Source organism: Lytechinus pictus, unplaced genomic scaffold, assembly GCF_037042905.1.
Source record: "Lytechinus pictus isolate F3 Inbred unplaced genomic scaffold, Lp3.0 scaffold_19, whole genome shotgun sequence".
Classification (NCBI taxonomy): Eukaryota; Metazoa; Echinodermata; class Echinoidea; order Temnopleuroida; family Toxopneustidae; genus Lytechinus; species Lytechinus pictus.
This window is the reverse complement of record NW_026974140.1, coordinates 5,938,280-5,960,234: the sequence shown is the minus strand read 5'-3', so window position 1 is coordinate 5,960,234 and position 21,955 is coordinate 5,938,280. Positions and strand designations below refer to the sequence as shown.

The 21,955-nt window shown below is 35.6% G+C and overlaps 1 protein-coding gene across 1 annotated transcript; it reads right to left on the bottom strand.

Moving 5' to 3' along the window:
* Positions 1-496: 496 nt before the first annotated feature.
* Positions 497-17,021, bottom strand: LOC129260981 (probable isocitrate dehydrogenase [NAD] subunit alpha, mitochondrial). The gene is made up of 11 exons (XM_064114332.1): positions 16,833-17,021; positions 11,117-11,164; positions 10,304-10,387; positions 9,157-9,329; positions 8,718-8,847; positions 7,114-7,247; positions 6,485-6,587; positions 5,408-5,472; positions 4,589-4,673; positions 3,868-4,020; positions 497-2,283 (listed from the first exon to the last, which is right to left on the bottom strand). The coding sequence occupies exons 1-11, from the start codon at positions 16,857-16,859 to the stop codon at positions 2,200-2,202; spliced, it is 1,086 nt and encodes a 361-aa protein (XP_063970402.1). The 5' UTR covers positions 16,860-17,021; the 3' UTR covers positions 497-2,199.
* Between the last annotated feature and the right edge of the window lie 4,934 nt (positions 17,022-21,955).

The following is a 21,955-nucleotide window of genomic DNA, read 5'->3' as shown; positions in this document are numbered from 1 at the left end:
CCGTCTCTCTCTCCCTATCCTTAATATCGATCTCGCTCTGAGTCTCTTTCTACTTATATCCCACTCCCAATTCAATTTTTTCTCTTTATCATCTTCCCTCGCTTTCTCTGCCTGTTTCCCTCCTGTATCTCACTCCCCTCCATTCCCACATCTCTCCTCTCCTCTCTTCTATATCTCAATCTCTCCTCTCTTCTATATCTCAATTCCATTTCTGTCTCTCACCACTGTCATTTTGTCTCTTGTGTACCACTCCCTTTGATCCCCCTCTCACCTTCCTACCTCCCCTCTCTATATCTCCTCATTCCCTTTCCTCTTTTTTTGTGCATATTTTCATGCTCATTATCTTCTCTATTTTTCTCTTAAACATATTACTCCCATTCATCCTCTCTCACTATCTCTCTCTCCCTCACTTTCTCTCACCTTCTCTCTTCCCTCCCTCCAGTTCACATGCTTCTTTGATAACATCAAAACAGGACCACTTGCAACAATTCTCAAATTGATATTTCAACTCTGGCAGCAACAATATACTACATTTTAATTTCAACATACAATAAATCCCTGACTTTGTCTTTCAAATAAACTATGACATTAAAGATGCAAGGAAGGCAAACCAAACACATCTTCCTTGAGCACTTTAAAATTCTGCTTCAGCAAAGTCAAACATTGTCCATTTTATATTACTGTTCATGAACATATTATATACCACACATATATACTGTACATGCCATAAATTCAACAATCCCTTTATTTCATACAGCAAGACCAACCCCAATAAACTCAAAACCAACAAATATAGCTGTATGTGGTATTACTATAGTTGGTTTAGTCTGGAGCCAAAATTGGCAGACTGAGGCAACTATTAGTGATATTCACAACCTAAAATCATCAATTGAAAATTAATGCTACAAATTTACTTTAAAAAAATCCTTCTTTCTCTAATTGCACATATCACACTACATCCCAATAAATGACCCAATGCATATAAAAGGTAATTTGTAAAGATATAGTTCATGCAATTCAAATAATAAATATGTTGGGGTTTAAAAACAAAGAAAAAATTCAAATAGATTCACACACATATTTGTACTCCATATCACTCTCCCCAATCACAGTACAGCTCTTTTAACATTAATTCATTATTTTAACACTGTGTAATTTGTACATAGTTGGAGAAAATGCAAGTCTGCCATACAAAATTGTACAAAGTAAAAAAAAGGATAATGCAAATTTGTGCGAAACATGCTAGTAATGAGAGGGGGTGGGAATGCTACCTTTCTTGCATACAAGAGTATTGATCAAAGCAGTGGAATTATTTAATAGGAGGAATCTATGTACATAGAGTGGAACCAATACCTACAAGTAAAACGAAAACAAAAGTGTGTCATTTAAGAAAGGAAGAGACAATGAAATACACTTTCTGAAGGTAAATACATTGAATATGAATCAAATTTAAATAATGTCTATGTTCAAGGATTATCAACAAACAATTAGGACATTACTTTCAAGCAAATCCATTAAAAAAAATTTTTTTTAAGAAATTAATAAATAATGTTTGTTGGGGTGCACGCATGAATTGAATAAAAATAATGATATGTACAATTATATTGACGCAAATTTTGATTTTACATTGTACATACCTAAACACAGCCTGGGAAAAAATAAAGTCATAATATCAAGGTACCATTGGGATGAAAATGATAAATACTCAATAAATAGTTTCATGCAAGACAAGAAAATCAATATAAATCTATATTTATCTCATTAAAATTGGAAAAATGTAATGTTGACCTTAAGCCAAAACTCATTCCAAACATTTGAAGGAACAATTGTTAAAATACACATTTAATAAACACCCAGAACTTGTTGATTGCATTTAATATTCAGTACTCAAAATAGAACTAGGTTGAGTTGACATTCGTACTGCCAATGCAACGGTGCTCACAGGATATTTCAAATCAATCTAATAAATGACAATTGTATGATATTTTGGATCAAATGATAATTAAATTGATTGTTTCTGCATCAAATTGATTCTGTATAGTTAGTATACATGTAGATAAAACAGACATTGTCACAGTTATTTGAGTAGTCAGTTGCATACATTCATAAACACTGAGTGAAGATACATTGGAGAATAGATAGAACATGTGATGAATATTCAGAGATGAACTGTTGATGAGTTGAAAGCAGGCTTAGTTTCTATTCTAACTCCTGAACTCTTTCACATATGGCTTGTGTAAACTCCGAGCAAGTTGACGTCCCACCTAAATCACCAGTAAGATGCTACAGCAATGAAACAAAATACACAGAAAATCATTTTGAATGTGCATTTTTTAGGCTGGACATACATGTACATTTACAAATTAAGAAGTGATTATTTGTACTCTACAGACTAAAGACATGTCAAAACAGCCACTTAAAAATCAAGATTTCCATGGTAGTTACCATTAACTTTAAGGCCCGTATTCTGAAGTCAGGTTAAACATGGATCACGGTCTAACTGTGTGCTAAAATTATGGGGAGCCAAAATTTCAAAATCCTGTTAATATTGTATATATCTGATGTTTACTATTTTGTTTCCCTTTGCTTTCATAATGAAGAAAATTACTTCAGTTATCATTACAAATTACATCTTTTAAGTTTGTATTCTTAATTTGCTTGTATAACTACGCTATATATTTTGAATGTATGTGTTAATATATGTTTTCATTTATGTTATCTTTTTTGTAATATTTATTGATTTTGTCTTATAGTTGTTGGGTCAACGCTCAATAAGGCTATCTGCTCTTTTTTGTTGGCCCCTCATTCTCATAAATATGTTTTTTGTATGTTGTCACAATGTTTTACTTATGTACCTTATGTATGTTTTTCATGTTTTTATTGAGAGTGTAAATAAATTGAATTGAATTGAATTGAATTGAATTCCCAGACAATTATGAACAACTTGAATGTCAAATTAGTTAATAAAGTGGATTTGTACTGTTGGGTATTTGTGCCCCAAATGGAAATCCATAGTTACACCACAACTTAAAACCAGGGTTTAATTCAAACAAGAGTTCAGAATACGGGCCAAAGTCTTTATGACACGCTATCACTAAATTTGAAAGTGTCCAAAATACCTTTTTACGAGAAAGAAAAAAAATATATTGAGAAAGGGGGCCTACTATCCTGACCTTAAAAGTAAAATTCACATTTTCAAAATGAATCAATGAAAAAGATTGATTGATTGGATGAAGGAGTGACACGAAACATTTGTAAGATTGAAATGATGGACACTCCAATGCAATTCACATTATAGAACTTTTACAGAAGCTTTTGACAGGCTTTAAAATCCGACTCCTTAAAAACTAGAAATTTGACGTGTCCAAAGGACACTAATGCCCCCGCTTAACGCGATCAGAAATTCATTCAATATGATTGAACTTAATATCGTGCAGAAACAAATATGCATATATATAATGAACAAATTTAGACCTTTGACCTAAAGACTCACCCTTTCCATAATAATCTCTGACAGAAGATATGACAGTCAGGTCATTTGATGTGAGCTGACTGTATTTTGGTGTCATCTACCCAGACACGAAAATGTTTTAAATCCGTTGAACATTTCATAAGTTATCATGTGGAAACCAACTCAGGTATTTAATAAGCTGTGACCTTTGACCTGCGGACTCCGAATTCGATTTTAGCCTGTATGTTGGTGTCATCTACCTACACACCAAATTTTTTTTTAATCCATTAAAATATTTTTCGAGTTATTGGGAGGAAACCAAGTGGGGGGACGGACGGACGGACGGACAAGGGCAACGTTTTATGCCCCCACCGGACTTCGTCTGCGGGGGCATAAAAAGCTGTTGAGGTACTCACCTTTCTTTCCCCTATGACCTCTAAACATGCCTTCTCAATCCGACCAGCATGTCCCATTAGTTCCATATGCCTTAGCATCATTACAGCACTAAGGAGGAGAGCTGTAGGATTTGCCTTGTCTTCACCTGCTATGTCAGGAGCTGTACCATGAACCTTTTATGGAAACAAAAAGGACAAATAACATTGCCAGCCTATTTTTTCTACAAAATACTACTCTGAATTCCTGAATTAATGGAGGCGTTATTTGCTCTAAAGATATTTCGCAACAACAATGAAAGTAATATGATAATAATCACTTAAATTCCCCGAAATTCTTCCAAATTGTCAACTGTCAAATTTGCCACCTCTCGATATACCAACATATATGCAAAAGAATCGTACAACCATAACATCACAAATTTCATTCTTGAATAGCGTACAGAGTACCCTACCCTAACAGCGTAACCCAGGCATCTCTGATTACCATACTGTGTTTTCCAAAATATAATTTACAATTCATAAAATGAGAACACAAATTCCCAATATATTAGCCAAAATCCTTATCCAGGGAATGATCAGCATTCACCAGACGAAAAATCAGCAAAAATGTTGAGTGGTGAAAGTGAGTGATTTTGCAATCGAGTGAACTTTGTGTTCTTATTTCATTTAGTTTACACTTCCTGGGGGTTGACCAAGAAATTAAGAATCACGAAATGCATCATAAATACCTAGTAATACTTACTGATTCAAAGATTGCAACACCTCCTGCTCCAATGTTACCACTAGGTGTTACACCAAGACCCCCTACAAGACCAGCACAAAGATCACTACCAAAAAAAAAAGAAAAAAAGATGAAATTCAATCTCTCTGGTACATTTAGAGCTTTATCATGTGAATGAAAGGAATGCTGTTTTTTTTTCTTATCTCTAATTTCATGTTTCAAAGAATCTTGCATGAGATTTGTAGAGAATTAATTGTGTGATAAAGTGTAGTTTCCCCATCAATCAACATTGCCCCATGATTTCTTTCCATCACATGCAATGACGTCATGTCCAACTAGCTCAAGCACTATCTAGAGATGCGTGCATGCAGTTTACATACAAATTAACAAAAAATTAAGTACAATGCCCCTTGATTTCTTCCTATTTTACCCACTTATTGCATCACATGCAGTGACAGTAAATTCTATAGTGATGTCACAATTACCTTGCTTAAGTAAGATCTAGATGTATGCATGTAATTTCCATATGAGGGCAAAACAAGCATTGACTCAATTACATTCTTTTATTAAAGAAGATCTTAATTGTTCTACCCCAATTCTTCCCCTGCCATATTGCTTTTGCCCAATGTAGTTGAATGGATTTAGATGCGGAATATAAAGCAAACAATCAACTCTCAATTTCAGGCAAAAAGACAAATTATAACTTCCTAGGTGAGCTCCATGTCTTTCCTCACCTCAACAGAAATAGTGTTTGTGTCATCCTTATCTACATGGGTGCATAAGACATGGGCAAGGAAATCTACTGTTCATATGAGGCAGAAGACATTGAAGCAAACATACCTGAGGATGTCACCGTATAAGTTAGGCATGACCAACACGTCATACTGGGAGGGATCTTGTACCATCTACAAAAACAATAAAAACAAAAATAATTAATGGCCAAGTAGTCAAGAAAAGTTATTCATTCCCAGACAGTTTTCATAGCTTCAATGCCAAAATGCTGAGTAAAATTTAACATTTCCTGTTTGAAATTATTGTCACTTTAGCAACCCATGATTAAAACACTGAACTATAAAGGCAGTATTCCACAGCCATTTAAAAAAAAAAAACACCAGCTTGAGACACAAACTACTCACAGAGGGTTCATGAATCAGGGTGCAATATTCTGTGTCTAGCCTTATAATACATACATAACTACCAAGATGATAAAACATTTTCCACTACTACAGAACTTTCTGTCATTCATTTTTGCCAAAAAATCAAATATTTTTATATAGTTCCAATCATTCCTTCATAGCAATAACAACCCTTTTTTTGTAACCCAGGGCAGCTACTTTAACTATAAGCTGATTTTCAAGCAGGCCCGCATAACATTGTCATTACCCATCTCCATTCTCAGAAGTCAAGCCCTTGTCAAGAAGGCAGAAGGTTCCATTTTTCAAGTCTTTGGTATGAGCTTGTCCTCCTGTTCATGTGGTAGGCACTCTACCACTGAACCACCATGCCCTGTTCCCTAGTTTTCGATTAATATAGATTTCAACCAAAATATTTCTGATTGTTTTGTGAAAAGGTCTGCATATTGAATACAGTTCCAATACACATGATCCTATGGCAGATGATTCACTATGTTCTAAAAGCTCCTTGGTGTTAAGTATATATTAAAAATTTCCAAAAAAAGGAGAGAGTAGCTCCTTTTGAAAAGGAGTAGTTGGCATGCCTGCAGTTGAATGGAACCTTCTAATGGAGGGAGTGGTGGGTGCCATTTCCACTGAAGTCTTCAAAAAACAGACTTAAGAAGTGGAGCATGTTTTACTAATGACCTTGCAAGTCAACTTTGGTGGCAAACAGGAATCCTGAGTATACCAACACAACCCCTCCAGATACAGATATATCTTTGTGAGTACAGGGCTTACTTACATTGAGACAGACTGTATCTAGATAGACCTCATTGAATCTGACACCCCTGTGTTTCTCTGCTACCTCTCTACAACAGCTCAGGAACAGGCCATCAGACATTCTCCTGTACACAGGAAGGAACAACAAAGGATTGTTTACACATGGTACAACAAACTTATTCAATTACATGCAATTTTGTGTTCTGTTGAAGATGACAAATAATTGGTGAGCTTTAACAATCTTTTCATTTAGGAAGAATATTATAGTAAAAAGCGCCCATCATGAAGAGTTGCTCTCAAAATGACTCGATATTAGAAAGAGGATAATATATACCTCAAAGTCTGGACTGTAATTCATCTTTGTGTGCGGTATATCCTATTTGTTTTGTGGGAAGTGAGTCAATTTCTTTTTCCCCATGTCTCACAATTGACATTCTTGTCTACATGTATGTAAATATAATGTAAGTTTCCAAGTTGTTATAAGACATCTTACTTTAAAACAAAACAACACTATTAATACTGGACTTACTTTTAAGATATCTCTTTACCCTTTCTAGGTAATTGGTATTTTCTTTTTAATTTTAATATGAAAATTATCAGAAAATGCATATGCTTGAGCAAATCTATGAGTATGAAACATTTGTCTCTTACATAATGTTAGCTTTGTGAACAGCTGTGACTGTGTGTCTGTTGTTGGCCTTGGCATACTCAAATGCAAATTCAGCTACTCTCATAGAAGCCTCCTTTGTGATCAATTTGATACTCTGTACCACACCATCAACAATCTGTAATAACAAAGAATAGATTAGGAAGTAGTAAAACATGTAGTTGAAGCAGTAGCAACAACTACAGTAGTAGCAACAGCAAAAGCAACATCATAAAGATCATCATCATCAACATCACCACCACCACCATCATAATCATCATCACCAACACCATCATCACCATCATCATCATCAGCAGCACCACCACCACCACCATCATCAACATCACTGCCATAATCATCAGCAGCAGTAGCAGTCATAGAAATAGAAAATATAACAAACTTTTTTTTTACAGATTTAGAAATACACTCTGAGTACCATGCAAGCAGTGACGGCCTCGGTGCAACTTTTTGTTTAAATATTATCTTTAATACACGACTTCAATAAATTCTTGGAAGACATTAAATTTGGAAAGTACGATTTACTATACCCCAACGTTTATAAAGACTTCTCTAAGCCACATGAAACAACTTGGCGTTGTGGCGTGCGCCTGTAATCCAAGCTATGTGGGGAAGTTACAAATTGATGCAGAGGTTCAAGCCCTGGTCACGTCTTTCGGAAGGTGACGTTAAAGGTCGGTCCCAGACGTAAATAATCATATCTGATTGATACACGTCTGACAAAACTCAAATACACACACACACACACAAGAAAGCCAGAAGAACAGTATCATTGCATGTTGATACCAAGATCCTCTTTTCTCTCTGGGTATACAATCACCAGTTCCCGTAACATTAAGGTTAGTGATTAATCGTACACTTGATTTTGACGATTGATTGTACATTGTAGTCAATGCAATCAATCGTCGAAAAATGTTCAACAATCATTGCTATAAAGCTTTTTGTCACGGGCCCCTGAATAGAAATTTATTTGTTCTACATCTCACATAGTGTGACACCATAATAGGGGCTAAAACCATTTGGTCTACTTTCAATTTGGGCTGATATCCATTTGATCTACACCACTCTTACCTTAATATACATGTAATTCTCATTTTATATAATGCCCAGACGGGATAATTTCCACTTCATTATACTAATCATTTTTCAGTTTGTCAAACGAAAAGTCAAGAACCTCTCCCATTGTGTGCTGTAGAAATTCAAAGGGTCCGGGGTGGACCGAATTGCAGTACATGAATCCAAGTGGTATTAGACCAAAAGGGTATTTAATATACGAAAACGGTTCAGTCTAATTCGAAGGGGAAAAAAGAGACAAATGATAAATGCGCTAAATGTTGATTAGACTAAATGTTAAGTTTAATGAATTCTTGCATGGCTACAGACAAGATTCATATTTGATTGTTAATCAATATATTATGGATGGCATGAAATTTTGGAGGAGAGATTTATCTTTCAGCTACATGTATTTCAATTCAATGAAATTCAATTTCATTTAATAAATGTTGGTTATTATAAAAGCTACATTCATAAATTATTCAAGCTTATTGAGGTACCGGAACCCCATCATGATAGATCTACAATGATTACTTACTGTATGTTCGATTCCACTGTACTCTCCTTCCGTGTTTTCTCTGATTGTGACCAGATCTACATCATCGTAAGCAGTCTTGTAGCCTTCTAGTGACATGCAGGGTCGGACATTAGCATAGAGATTGAATTCCCTTCACAAAAATAAGGATAAATGAAATTAATTAAATACAATCAACTATATGGTTATGAATGGCTTTTTCTTTCTTATTTCAAACTTAGAAGAAAACAATTCATCATTCCTTGTTAAAATATGAGTACTTTAATCATTATGTGATGTTATTTCATAACCAAATCAGCCACATATCACTTCAGATGCCACCTTCAGATTTAGTTGTGCAAGTTGTGCATCTGAAACTCAATGAATAATATATCATTGACCTTTGTTAACATCTTGTTTGTTCATATCTGGAAGATAATTCCTGGATTCCAATGCAACTTACTTTCGGAGGGCAAGATTGAGGCTCATGTGTCCTTTACCGATGGGCGTGGCTAGGGGTCCTTTCAGTCCAATTTTGTTCTGATTCATGGAGTGCACTGCAGCAGGAGGGATACGGGTCCGCCCATCTGGACCCTTTTCTGGGGTTACATCAACAGCCTCCCACTCAACAGGCACCTAGATAGGAGTGTTATAACAGGTGATAATTGAAAATACAGTATTGGTGTTGAGCATTTGGATCAGAATGCCAAACCAAGCTCTAAGCAGCGTCTGATTATTTTTCTTTAATTACACCACAGAATAATAGTTTGATACTAACCACAACCAATAACAGCAAGTTATGACAAAATTAATCCATATGATTCAACTTCCTTTGCAAAATGAAAATTTTACATTGATTCTGAAAATGTCCCTGAAAGCTGCAAGGTGTGTGGTCATGGACACTGGAGGATGACTCCTGAGAGAGCAAAATGAAAACCTACATCCGGTAATCTTTACAGGAGATAATAATAATAGCTATTTTTTATATAGCGCTTTGCCCATAATGGCCCAAAGCACTTTACAGCATATTATTACCCCGGTCATCAGATCCTTGCATGCCCGCATACAATGTATGCACCTTCTCCACTCCCTGGGGATCATTCCAACAAGAGTTCCAACACTCAATTGCTAGGCATACTACATAGGCTTTCACATCCTACCAGGTACCCATTTAGCACCTGGGTCAAGAGTGGCAAAGTGTGGATTGACGCCTTGCCAAAGGACGCTAGACTTCGGTGGGATTCAAACACACGACTCTCTACTCTGAAGGTAAAAACAATGATTAGTTTTTCAATAAATATTTGTAAGCATTGGATTTTTAAAAATAAGACTGCAAATACTTTTCTTCATCAAATTAAAAAGAAAATCATCGGTCCAGCAGACTTGGTTCCATAATGAAGTTCTACATAAAGAAATTAAAGCAAACTGTAATATCACAAGCACAAACAATAATTTAATTGGCAAGGTAAATTGTATCTGAAAAGTGTAGACATTCATCAGTGCATACAATTACATGTATGTTTCTGTAACAATTGGACCTCTGGATAAAATGGAAGTAAAGTCTTTTGAGATCAGGGGTAATTATTTCATGACATGAGCCAAAGACTTACATCAGCAGCTCTGAAAATCTGTTGCACCGAGGCAGAAATTTCAGGCCCTATCCCATCTCCTGGAATTAATGTGACTTTCCTCACCTGGATAAACAAAAATAGACATTAAAACAAATTCTTTATGAACAAACATATTTTTCCTGTCAGTAGAACACACAACCCTGCTATAAACACACAAAAGTAAAATGTGTGATTGAATGCTTATATGAGAAATGTACAAGTACATGCATGTCAAAGACTAATAGCTTTTAAATTGTATCATGCATATAAATTTTGTCCTTGACTGTCAAAGAAATATATTTTAATATATTAGACTGTATCCCCCCTTCATTATTTGGCCAAAGTTCATTGACCCTAAATGACCTTTGACCTTGGTCATGTGACGTGAAACTCAAGCAGGATGTTCAGTAATACTTGATTAAGCTGATGTCCAAGTTTCATGAACTAGGTCCATATACATATATTTTCCAAGTTATGATGACATTTCAAAAACTTAACCTTAGGTTAAGATTTTGATGTTGATTCCCCCAACATAGTCTAAGTTCATTGGCCCTAAATGACCTTTGACCTTGGTCATGTGATGTGAAACTCAGGCAAGATGTTCAGTAATACCTGATTAACCTTATGGCCAAGTTTCATGAACTAGGTCCATATGCTTTCTAAGTTATGCTGTCATTTCAAAAACTTAACCTTCGGTTAAGATTTGGTGTTGACGCCGCCGCCGCCGGAAAAGCGGCGCCTGTAGTCTCACTCTGCTATGCAGGTGAGACAAAACAATACATGGGTTGGTGGATATTTTATCAAAATACTTACATTTTGAGAATAAAATCTCTTGTTGAGGCTCCTGCTCAGACCAGATCTCTGAAAAAAAACACAAGAATTATTAAAATGCATCATTTTAGTACTTCAAATACCTCAATATAGCTCAAATACACTCCCCACTTTCTTATTGCAGTGGCTTGTAAATTATTTTCTCCAAGATCTTAGAAAGTATTGGCAAAAGAGCTATAGGTCTGTAATTAACAATATTCCTTTTGTCATCTTTCTTTGAAAACAGGAACGACCTTGGCTACCTTTAACTTCGATGAAACTATTCCATGAGACAAAGATTTATTCAAAAATAACATAATGGTTCAACAAAATAATGAATACATGCACATTCCTTAACAACCCTAGGGGCAATATCAAAAGAATCACTTGACTTTGATGACTTAAGTGATGAAACAAAATTAATGATTTCAGAGACAGAAGTTGGTCTAAGAAACAGAGAAGAATTATCAATGTTTGGCTTTAGATATTCATGAAAAGACTGTGGTACTGTTGGAATTTCTGTATTTAATTTTGCAGGCAATCCAATGAAATAATGAAAACATTAAGCTTTATGCTTTTACTTGACACTAAATTCATTGTACTTGAAATTCCTATGATTTTTTTATATAAAATATGGGCACCTATAAATGCAATAACTTCTAAAATTTACTTTTAGATTATTATTGCTGAGAATAACACTTTTTCGAAATCATTTGGGCAACGACAAATAAAAAAATATAGAAAAATTCTACGGGTCTTGAACGAAACCAGCAGTACAAGCCTTTGTTCGTTTGTCAACAAACAGTCCACCACAGGCTATACAATGAAGAGACTTTGCTGACTTTGTGTAACACTTTACATCGATTTGCGTGTAAAATAGATTTGGTGCCTAGTCTTTTCCTTGAAGTGTCTTTGATATGAATATAAATCACACGCCATCTTTAGACAAAATTTTTTTACCCCGACTGCAACAGGTCCCTTGTCAACATCAAGAAAAAATATTTCTAATTTCACACTCCAAGGTAGTGTATCTTTCAGATAGGCCTAATGATTTTAATTGATTTAAAAAGTTTTAACAGTTTGGAATATTGCACGATCCCATGAAGTGTTGCCTGCGTTGTCCCTGTGATTTTCATGTGCATAGTGTATGTAATGTTCCCATGACCTGGGTGTTCTAGGGTGATCTTTTCTTGGACTTGCCCATAAGCTACTCACCGGGCATGCCTAGCGCTAGCCAGGAGGCTCCTAGAGAGAAACAAGTGGAACGCCTCTGGCAGTCTTGTCTGCATTACGCAATGCGATATAGCAGCAGTGCTGTCTTTGAAAAGAGCTAATGAATAATTATTCCCAGAAAAAACACTAATATGATAAAATATGTCCATTGACCCAAAATGACCTTTGACCATGATCATGTGACCGAAGACATGTGCAAAACAATCATTCATACTTGATTACCCTTATGTCGATGTTTCATGAGCTAGATCCATAAACTTTCTAAGTAATGATGCCAATTCAACACATACTCCCAACACGGCTAGAGGTCATTAACCTTTAAATGACCTTTGATCTTGGCCATGTTCCTGAAATGTGCACAGGGTATTCAGAGATACATTTCTGCTCATATGTCCAAGTTTCATGACCTAGATCCATACACTTCCAAAGTTATGACAATTCCTCAAATACCCCAACATGGCTAAAGTTTGTTGACCCTAAATGACCTTTGACCTTGGTCATGTGACCTGAAACTCGCACAGGATGTTCAAGGATACTAGTACTTGATTGCTCTTATGTCCAATTTCATAAACTAGATCCATAAAATGTCAAAGTTATAATGACAATTCCTCAAATACCCCCAACATGGCTAAAGTTTGTTGACCCTAAGTGACCTTTAACCTAAGTCGTGTGACCTGAAACTGGCACATGGTATTCAAGGATACATGGTTGCTCTTATGTCCAAGTTTAATGAACTAGATCCATAAACTTTTAAAGTTATGATGACAATGCCTCAAAAAACCCAAACATGGCCAAAGTTTGTTGACCCTAAGTGATCTTTGACCTTAATCACGTGACTTGAAACTCGGGCAAGATCTTCAGGTATTAAGTCTAAAGGCCACCGCACACCTTACGACCCGACTGGTCGGCGACTGGCTTGCGACTGAGTGAGGGGAAATGAATCGCAAGGTAGTCATAAGCCTCGACACCGCACACCTTGCGATCCGATCTGCGACTCATGCATGCGCTTTTTGCTTTTTGGCATAGCAACTGAGAAAGTGCGCTTACTACTGCGTATGCGCGTTGTTTATCATATACGCGTCGTGCAACTCTACTGTCTGATTGGCTGGAAGTTGGATTGAGCTTGCGATCCAGTCATAAGGATTCGACATGTCAAATCCTTCCGATTTTCCTTGCGACTTGTCTCTGACCGGTCTGCGACGCGCAAGCTGACAAGAGCCGTGACGTCACATCTCCCCTCACTCAGTCGCAAGCCAGTCGCCGACCAGTCGGGTCGTAAGGTGTGCGGTGGCCTTAAGTACCGCCCCTCCACAATGAATTAAAGTTGATATATAAAGAACTCATCTGAAAATGCCTTTTAGTATTTTCTAAGAGAACAGACAGACACACAATGGTGAATATCTATAATTCTAATTGAAAAAAAATTTGCAACAACATCTGTACTCGACATCGTGAAAAGACATGAGTACATTTTTTAATCTGTCAGGATTGAAAGCTTTCATTTTTTTTTTGTAATTTACAAAAACATGTTTACTTTGATGAGGGGATTTTTTACACTTGATTTCACGCCAGTAGAGAGGTATTTTGTCATCATTGCGACACATGATTTTTATTATTTTTTTGCGACATACTTCATAGAGAAATAATCATTTCAAGCGTGAAAAATAATTAGGCTAACGTAAACAGACCTGTTAGCATAACATTTAGGCATCGACTCTGCACTGGATCCTATTCCCACCATTTTTTTAATTTAATGGTGCACTATATACCCTGTGGTGATTTAAACAACAAACAGTGATAATCATAAGAGCATATCGATTATCTTGATATTTCTTTTTTAATGCAAGCAATGTTAATTTTCAGTATTTTGGGGGTATCAAAATCATATTCATTTCTTCTTCATTATAATATAACGTGTAAATAATGAATAACATGAAATCATTAAACATAACTGAATCGGAATTCACATAAAAAAATTAAATTCATTATTCAAAATGTAAACTTAGAATCAATCTGTACATATTTCTTTAATAAATTATAATCACAAAGGGAACAGTGATTCAAAATAAAATCTTCTACATGTTCTAGAAATCTCTAAATTATATTACACAAACATACTTATAATCTAATGATAAATAAAACACACACACACAACTAAAAATACACTCAGCCACGCTTCACTCACTCACCCCCCCCCCCCCCCCCCCGATAAACAATGCATAATAATGAAAAGGAGAGATAATTAATAAACACATGACAAAATAAAAAAAGCAAAAAAAAAAAAATACCACAAAATTATAGCAATAAGCAAAATAAAGATATAAATGAAATTTAAAAAATTGAAAAGTATGCCCTAGATCTATAAAAAATTTTCTAAATAAAAATTAAAAAATAGTTTTATTGAATTACATGCAAAAATGATTTGATTTGATTGAATGATATCAAAGCAACTTGCGATTTGCCAAAAGTTTTCATCTCTTCTTGCTATACATATTTATTAAAGGACAAGTCCACCCCAGCAAAAATTTGATTAGAATAAAAAGAGAAATATCCAACAAGCACAACACTGAAAATTTCATCAAAATCGGATGTAAAATAAGAAAGTTATGACATTTTAAAAGTTTTGCTTGATTTCACAAAACAGTTATATGCACATCCTGATCAGTATGCAAATGAGGAAACTGATGTCATCCACTCACTATTTCTTTGTATTTTATTATATGAAATATTCTAATTTTCTCCTCATTGTCAAGTGAAACAACAATTAATTCCTCCCTGAACATGTGGAATTAGCATTGTTCAATACTATATGCTTCAGTCAAGTTGGTCCATATTGTCAAACCTGTAAAAATTGAAATATTGTATAATTCAAACAATAGAAAACAAAAGAAATCGTGAGTGATGGACATCATCGACTGACTCATTTGCATGTCACCGAGTTGTGCATAGGCCTATCACTGTTTACAGGGGTGTGAGTGGTCACAAATAAAAAGATCTGAAAAAAGCTGAAGAGTGTTGAAAAAGTCTGAAATAGAAAGAGCTCTACTTTTTGTACAAAGGCCAAAAATAAGCTGTATTAAGCTTTAAAAAATAATAAAATCTGAAATCAGATAAAAATCTGAACTCTCACACCCCTGTGTTTGGTGAAAAATAAGCGAAACTTTAAAATGCCATATCTTTCTTATTTTACATGATTACATCTAATTTTGATGAAATTTTCAGCATTATGCTTGTTTGATTTTTCTCTAAATATTCAAATCAACATTTTTCTGGGGTGGACTTGACCTTTAAAGTGTCTTGTGAAATAAAGCAGTGACAACATCTTAAAATATGTATATTTTCTTGATCTTTAGTGAAGATTTCACGGAGATAAAATTTGGTCAGCGTAGATATCAATTTTCGCCTAAAGAGGGCGCGCGATTTATATTCATATCAAAGACACGACAAGGGAAAGATTAGGAACCTACACTATTTTACACGCAAATCGACGCAAGGCATGACGCGAAGTACGTGAAGTGTCCAATCTTTTCATTGTATAGACTTTGGTATACCATGACGTTCGTCAATACTGCTTGTTTCGTTCCAGGCATGTGTATTTAAAAAAAAAAAATTATATTAGTCATCGTTTTAAATTAATTGCAACAAAAGTGTTATCATCGCCAATAGTAATCCTGAATTATGTTTTTGAAGGTGTTTTATTTATTGGTGCCCATAATTAGTAAATTAATCATAAGAATTGCGCATTCAAAGAATTTAGACACAGTTATAAAATTACAGAGGAGCTGAATCAAGGTTGTGAAATTTATTTGCGCCACCAACGGGCTTCCTTGTATTTCCGTAGAAGAGACAAACGAAGTCACTTGCTAGGCCGAGGTGAGCGAAATTTGCTCTTTTTAAATGAAATGAGTTAAATATCATATGTATAATTTTGTTATGTATTGCTACTTACCGGAAAGAGCCCCGGTGCGTAGCGAGAAGGAGTTTCGGCAAATATTACTTCAGCAATGAAGCAATGTTTGCCGACTACTTCGATTGAGTTCGAAATCTACGGTCAAAGTTCAAACACGGTCCGGTGTACGAGGTTCGTATATAGGCCTATATACGAACCTCGTATTAGTGTGAGTGTGAAATGACATGCGTTGTGCGAGGTAAGTACAACTAACCTCGCATGCTTGTGTGAGTGGGTGCGAGGTTAGTATACTACTAACCTCGCAATACGTGTGAGTGGAGACTCCACTGCCCAGTCCAGCCAGGTGTAGTGTAGACTCTAACTTACTCGGCCTACACAAACTTGCGCGAATGGGACTGAGATTTTTGTAATTTCTTTTTATTCCCGTTTAAACTAACAAAAATCATTGATATTTGTCAAGTATGGATCACAAATACTAAATATGTACCGTCAGAGAGATAATATGTACATTTTCAAAATATCGATAATGACATCAGGTAAGAATTTGATCAAATATCAGAGAAATAAATTCCTTACCAAACTCGACCACACTTTGCTCGCCATGATTGCAGAGTAAGTTAATAACCGGTGTGTGCGCCGAAATTCGAAAGGGACCGCGAGGCCTGGCGGTCCAAAACGGCTAGCCGATTATTCCCGCCAGTACGCGTACCGGCTACTAGCAGTCGATCGGGCCTGCCCTGATTGATTGATTGATTGATTTTATTTGTCAGGTAACTATGAACAAGTACAAGAAAATATGAACAGAAGTGTATACCTTGACAGGATAACCCATGAAAGCCGAGATGGCTTATTTCCAATGGGGTCCTTACATCAGTAATTGAAGACAATGTACATCTATGAAAAAACACCTATAGAAATCTACAAACTACATCAATTAAGTCTAGACCACTAAATTAACACGATGAATTATAAAACTTAATATATAAAAAGACAAAAGCAAATAAGTTCGTCATGAAAAACACGCAGTCAACAAAATATGATTAAAATAATTGTAAAACAGGTTGAGTAAACGATCATTACTTCTAAGTTACATATGAGAATTAATCAATTTTTAGGTAGCGGTAAATGCATCGTAACTAATACAAGATTCATGAATCGTAAAACCTAAGATATGAAAAAGTACAAATAAGTTTGACATCAAACTTTCACGCAAACAACAAAAGATGATGAAACAATGTAAAACAAGTTGGTTAAAAAAAATCATATCTAAATAGTTATATTAAGACTACAATATTTAACATTACAGAGTGGGGACATTTTTTAAGTGTTGTTTCAATACTCTTTTAAATTGTGAAAAAGTCTTAACCGATTTAACATGATTAGGGAGGGAATTCCAAAAATGTATACCTTTATAATAAAATGTGTTACCAATTTGACCTTTTCTCATAGGTACAACAAAGTTAAACAGACTATTTCTTGTTTCATGCCCGTGAATATTAGAAGACCGTGTAAAATTTTTTGATATGTAATGATATTCGTTTGAATAGAAAATTTTATGAACATGGTGAAGTATAAGTTGTTGCGACCTCAAGTCTATGCGAAGAAGGCCAGCTTTTTCAGATCCAAATAACTGGTTTGAATTTTGGCCGATACGCTTACGAAAGGAAGGCAGCCGTTTGGTTCCACATTTGTCAATATTTTCGAAGGTAGGAGGTATAATTATTTACTTTGATGAATGTTTCAAAATATATATCTTGGTGTAATGTTTAATGTAATTTCAATCATCGAACTTATGAATTCTATAATTCTGTTTGAAAATGTTTTAGAAATTAGGTACCTATTCAGCCTCGTACGTACTTGCAAAAGTTGAACGTGGTGTGACGGTAGTGTTAAAAAAACATGGGCACTATATTTGCCTGGCGGGCCGGAGGGAGGGCCTAGGGGAGGAGGTGCCATTTTTCGAAAAGTACATAGGGGCACCAAATCAGGTCGCCCCCCGGGCTGCAAAATACTGGATAGGCGCCTGTTAAATATTATAATCATTATTATTTTAATTGTTATTGTTATTACTATCGTTATTATCATTATCATGCTTCTATTAATATTACTGTTATTCATATTGTTATTATTAGGCTACTATTACATCATTATTTTAGGGGGTTGCATGTATATATTAGATACACTTTTCATTATTCTTGCTTTTTTTGGTGTGTTGCAATTTCTTTAAACATATCCGTACATGTATTATCAGCCCAAGGAGGTAAAAGACCTTTTTGTTTATTTATTCATTTATATATTTATTTATTTATTTATTCATTAATTCATTTATTCCTTTATTTACTTATTTATTTATTTATTCATTCATTTATTCTTATTTCTACTTTTGTGATTTTGATGAGCACAGGCAGGCGCGGATCCAGGGGGGGGGGGCACAAGGGGCATGTGCCCCCCCCCCTTTGAGAAGAAAAACCGATGTGTGCCCCCCACCCCCTTTTTTTTTTTTGCTTGTAAACATTTTTCGGGTACGATATATTTTTAATTTGTGGTTGAAAACCTTTTTTTTTGCTTGTCAATATTTTCCTCCAAAAAATTTGCCCCCCCCCCCCTTTTAGAAAATCCTGGATCCGCCCTGAGTACAGGGAAGTGTTTTTGCCCTCATCACCAATCCCATCCTATTCCTTGCATGACTCAATGAAGACCTACATGTATATAGGCCTACAAGTCAGCCACGTTGGATATATCAAATTTTAAACCCATACGACAGGCGTACAAAGGGAGCTCTGTGAATTCGCTCCACACAGCTGTCCTCTATCATTTAATCACTTGTTACAATAATTCGTAAATTCCCGTTTAGATTCTCAATTCGGCAACTGTGTCTGTTATGTGGTGTAATTGATGTGAAGGAGCCAATTGGTTGAAAATGGCGACTAGAATATCACATTTTGCTAACGGCGGATCGGAACAAATCGATCGCACCACCCAATAAAATATGGAACAAATCGGCGGGTAAAGGAGCCGCCGATTAGTTCCGCCGGTACAAATCATCGACTGCCCGGGCCAATTCGGCTATCACACCGGCCTTTTTACTAAACCAACTCTTGCCTTCTTCATATTTCAGAATCCATCTTACCAAATATGAACTGCCTGTTAGGTGATTTACATATCTTGCTCAATATGAAGCTTAAAATATCAAGTTTGGAACTTGGAAGTCAATATGCAAAACATATTTCAACTCGGAAATCTAACTTTCATTATTTTGTTTTATTTACAAAATTAATGTTTTTAAAGTGCATGCTCTGAAAGATGTCCGTTTTATGGTCTGAATATTAAACTTTGATTTGTCAGGTACCTATTATTTTTGTGTATTCCAAAAAGTTCTCAAAATATCCATATTCAGGTCTGATTGTCAAAACGTAACAGCTAGCGCTGCACGCTCGCATTTTGATTGGTAAGTTAGGTATATATCCTTGAGTTTTTACGCAAAATGGGCAACTTCATAACATTTTAACCAATTCAAAAGTATTATTTTAACACTTGAAACCATAGTGTAAACACCAAAATCATATCTGCCTCGTGGAATGTAAATGAACTATGTCCATTTAAATCGCAGCAGCCATTTTAGACTCCTTTAGTTGAAGCTATCTATGATTTTCAGAAATCCATTGAGTTTCTTTGTACCTTATCCTAATGTATTTCTTGACCAAATTGAAGGGTTAGACAACATCATCATTATACCCCAGGCTGATATTAAACAAATCATGGAGGTAGATCCATGAGCAAACAAAGTATGTCAGTTTTGTGGTAACAACAGCCATTTAAGACTCCAATTTTTGAAGCCTTTGGATTTTCGTACATACTGGACCACTGAATGTCCTTGCAACCCTTTCAACCATGGGTTAAACACGCACCCCCCCCCCCCCCCCTTGAAGAGAGGACAACATGCGCGAAAATCGGCCGAGCAAAAGCATCCTAAACAAGGATTCAAGGGCAGGCCGCTTGTACACTCTAAACTTGGGTTTTCTGCAGATGTCCCAGAATTGCAAACTCTTAAGAGAGATTTCATCTATTGTCAGAATAATTAAAACTCTTAGCCAGGAAATTCCTATTTCCATAAGTTGAGAAAGATAATGGGGTCAAATAATTTTCTTATCCGTTTTTTTATCATGATAATTCCCCAGGACAATTCACTGCCCAGTTGTTGCATGTTTACTTCTCTCACACTCTGTTGCCTGTTATTTTTCTCCTCTTCTCCTTAACACTCATATACCCATCTGCTGCATTCTCCTTTCATTATCCCATATTTATCTTTTTCATCTTATCCCCTTCTTCTCTTCTCTTATCTTAACCCTCTTGACTAGGTAGAATAGAATTCGTGAGATATGCTGTGAAATTGGTTTTACCGTCGACCGATGTGAATTAATACATATTCTCTTCGAGGTTTTAGTAGACTTGTTAAGAGGTTGAACGCTGCATTTTTTAGTACAAATGTCCCACTTGGCACAAATGTTCCTTGAGTCAAAAGAAAAAGATTCATCCAAAGAGACACGCTGTCTCTATGCAAATAAGCAGGTAATTTGCATAAATTTGCATATTATGTCGATATAGCGAAAACAAGTATTTAAGAGTATATATTTAACCAGAACTGCTCCAAAATTGGAAACAAAGACTTAGGGTAAGAAAGGGAAGAAAATTGTCATAAAAGAATTGGGATATCCTTGTTTACTATTACCTAATTTACATGAATTATGCAACGTATGATTTAAAACAGAGTATTTGTTTCATGAAAATGTTTTAGAAATTAGGTACCTATTCAGCCTCGTACGTACTTGCAAAAGTTGAACGTGGTGTGACGGTAGTGTAAAAAAAACATGGGCACTATATTTGCCTGGCGGGCCGGAGGGAGGGCCTAGGGGAGGAGGTGCCATTTTTCGAAAAAGTACATAGGGGCACCAAATCAGGTCGCCCCCCGGGTTGCAAAATACTGGATAGGCGCCTGTTACATATTATAATCATTATTATTTTATATATTATTGTTATTACTATCGTTATTATCATTATCATGCTTCTATTAATATTACTATTATTCATATTGTTATTATTAGGCTACTATTACATCATTATTTTAGGGGGCTGCATGTATATATTAGATACACTTTTCATTATTCTTGCTTTTGTGTGTGTGTTGCAATTTCTTTAAACATATCCGTACATGGATTATCAGCCCAAGGAGGTAAAAGACCTTTTTGTTTATTTATTTATTTATATATTTATTTATTTATTTATTCATTAATTCCTTTATTTATTTATTTATTTATTTATTTATTTATTCATTCATTTATTCTTATTTCTATTTTTGGGATTTTGATGAGCACAGACAGGCGCGGATCCAGGGGGGGGGGGCACAAGGGGCATGTGCCCCCCCCCCCTTTTGAGAAGAAAAACCGATGTGTGCCCCCCCCCCCCCTTTCAAATTGAAGACCTTTTTCTTTTGCTTGTAAAAAAATTTCGGGTACGAAATATCTTTAATTTGTGGTTGAAAACCTTTTTTTTTTGCTTGTCAATATTTTCCTCCAAAAAATTTGCCCCCCCCCCCTTTTAGAAAATCCTGGATCCGCCCCTGAGTACAGGGAAGTGTTTTTGCCCCCATCACCAATCCCATCCTATTCCTTGCATGACTCAATGAAGACCTACATGTGTAG

What these genes read in the sequence shown, in the direction of transcription:
- LOC129260981 (XM_064114332.1), bottom strand. Translation starts at nt 16,859, where the DNA reads ATGGCGAGCAAAGTGTGGTCGAGTTTG. An exon ending in AGATTTTCAGAGCTGCTGAT is followed by an intron (nt 9,330 to 10,303) that starts GTAAGTCTTTGG and finishes ACTCCTATCTAG; the next exon opens with GTGCCTGTTGAGTGGGAGGC. An exon ending in TTATACGGTGACATCCTCAG is followed by an intron (nt 4,674 to 5,407) that starts GTATGTTTGCTT and finishes TTTTTTTGGTAG; the next exon opens with TGATCTTTGTGCTGGTCTTG.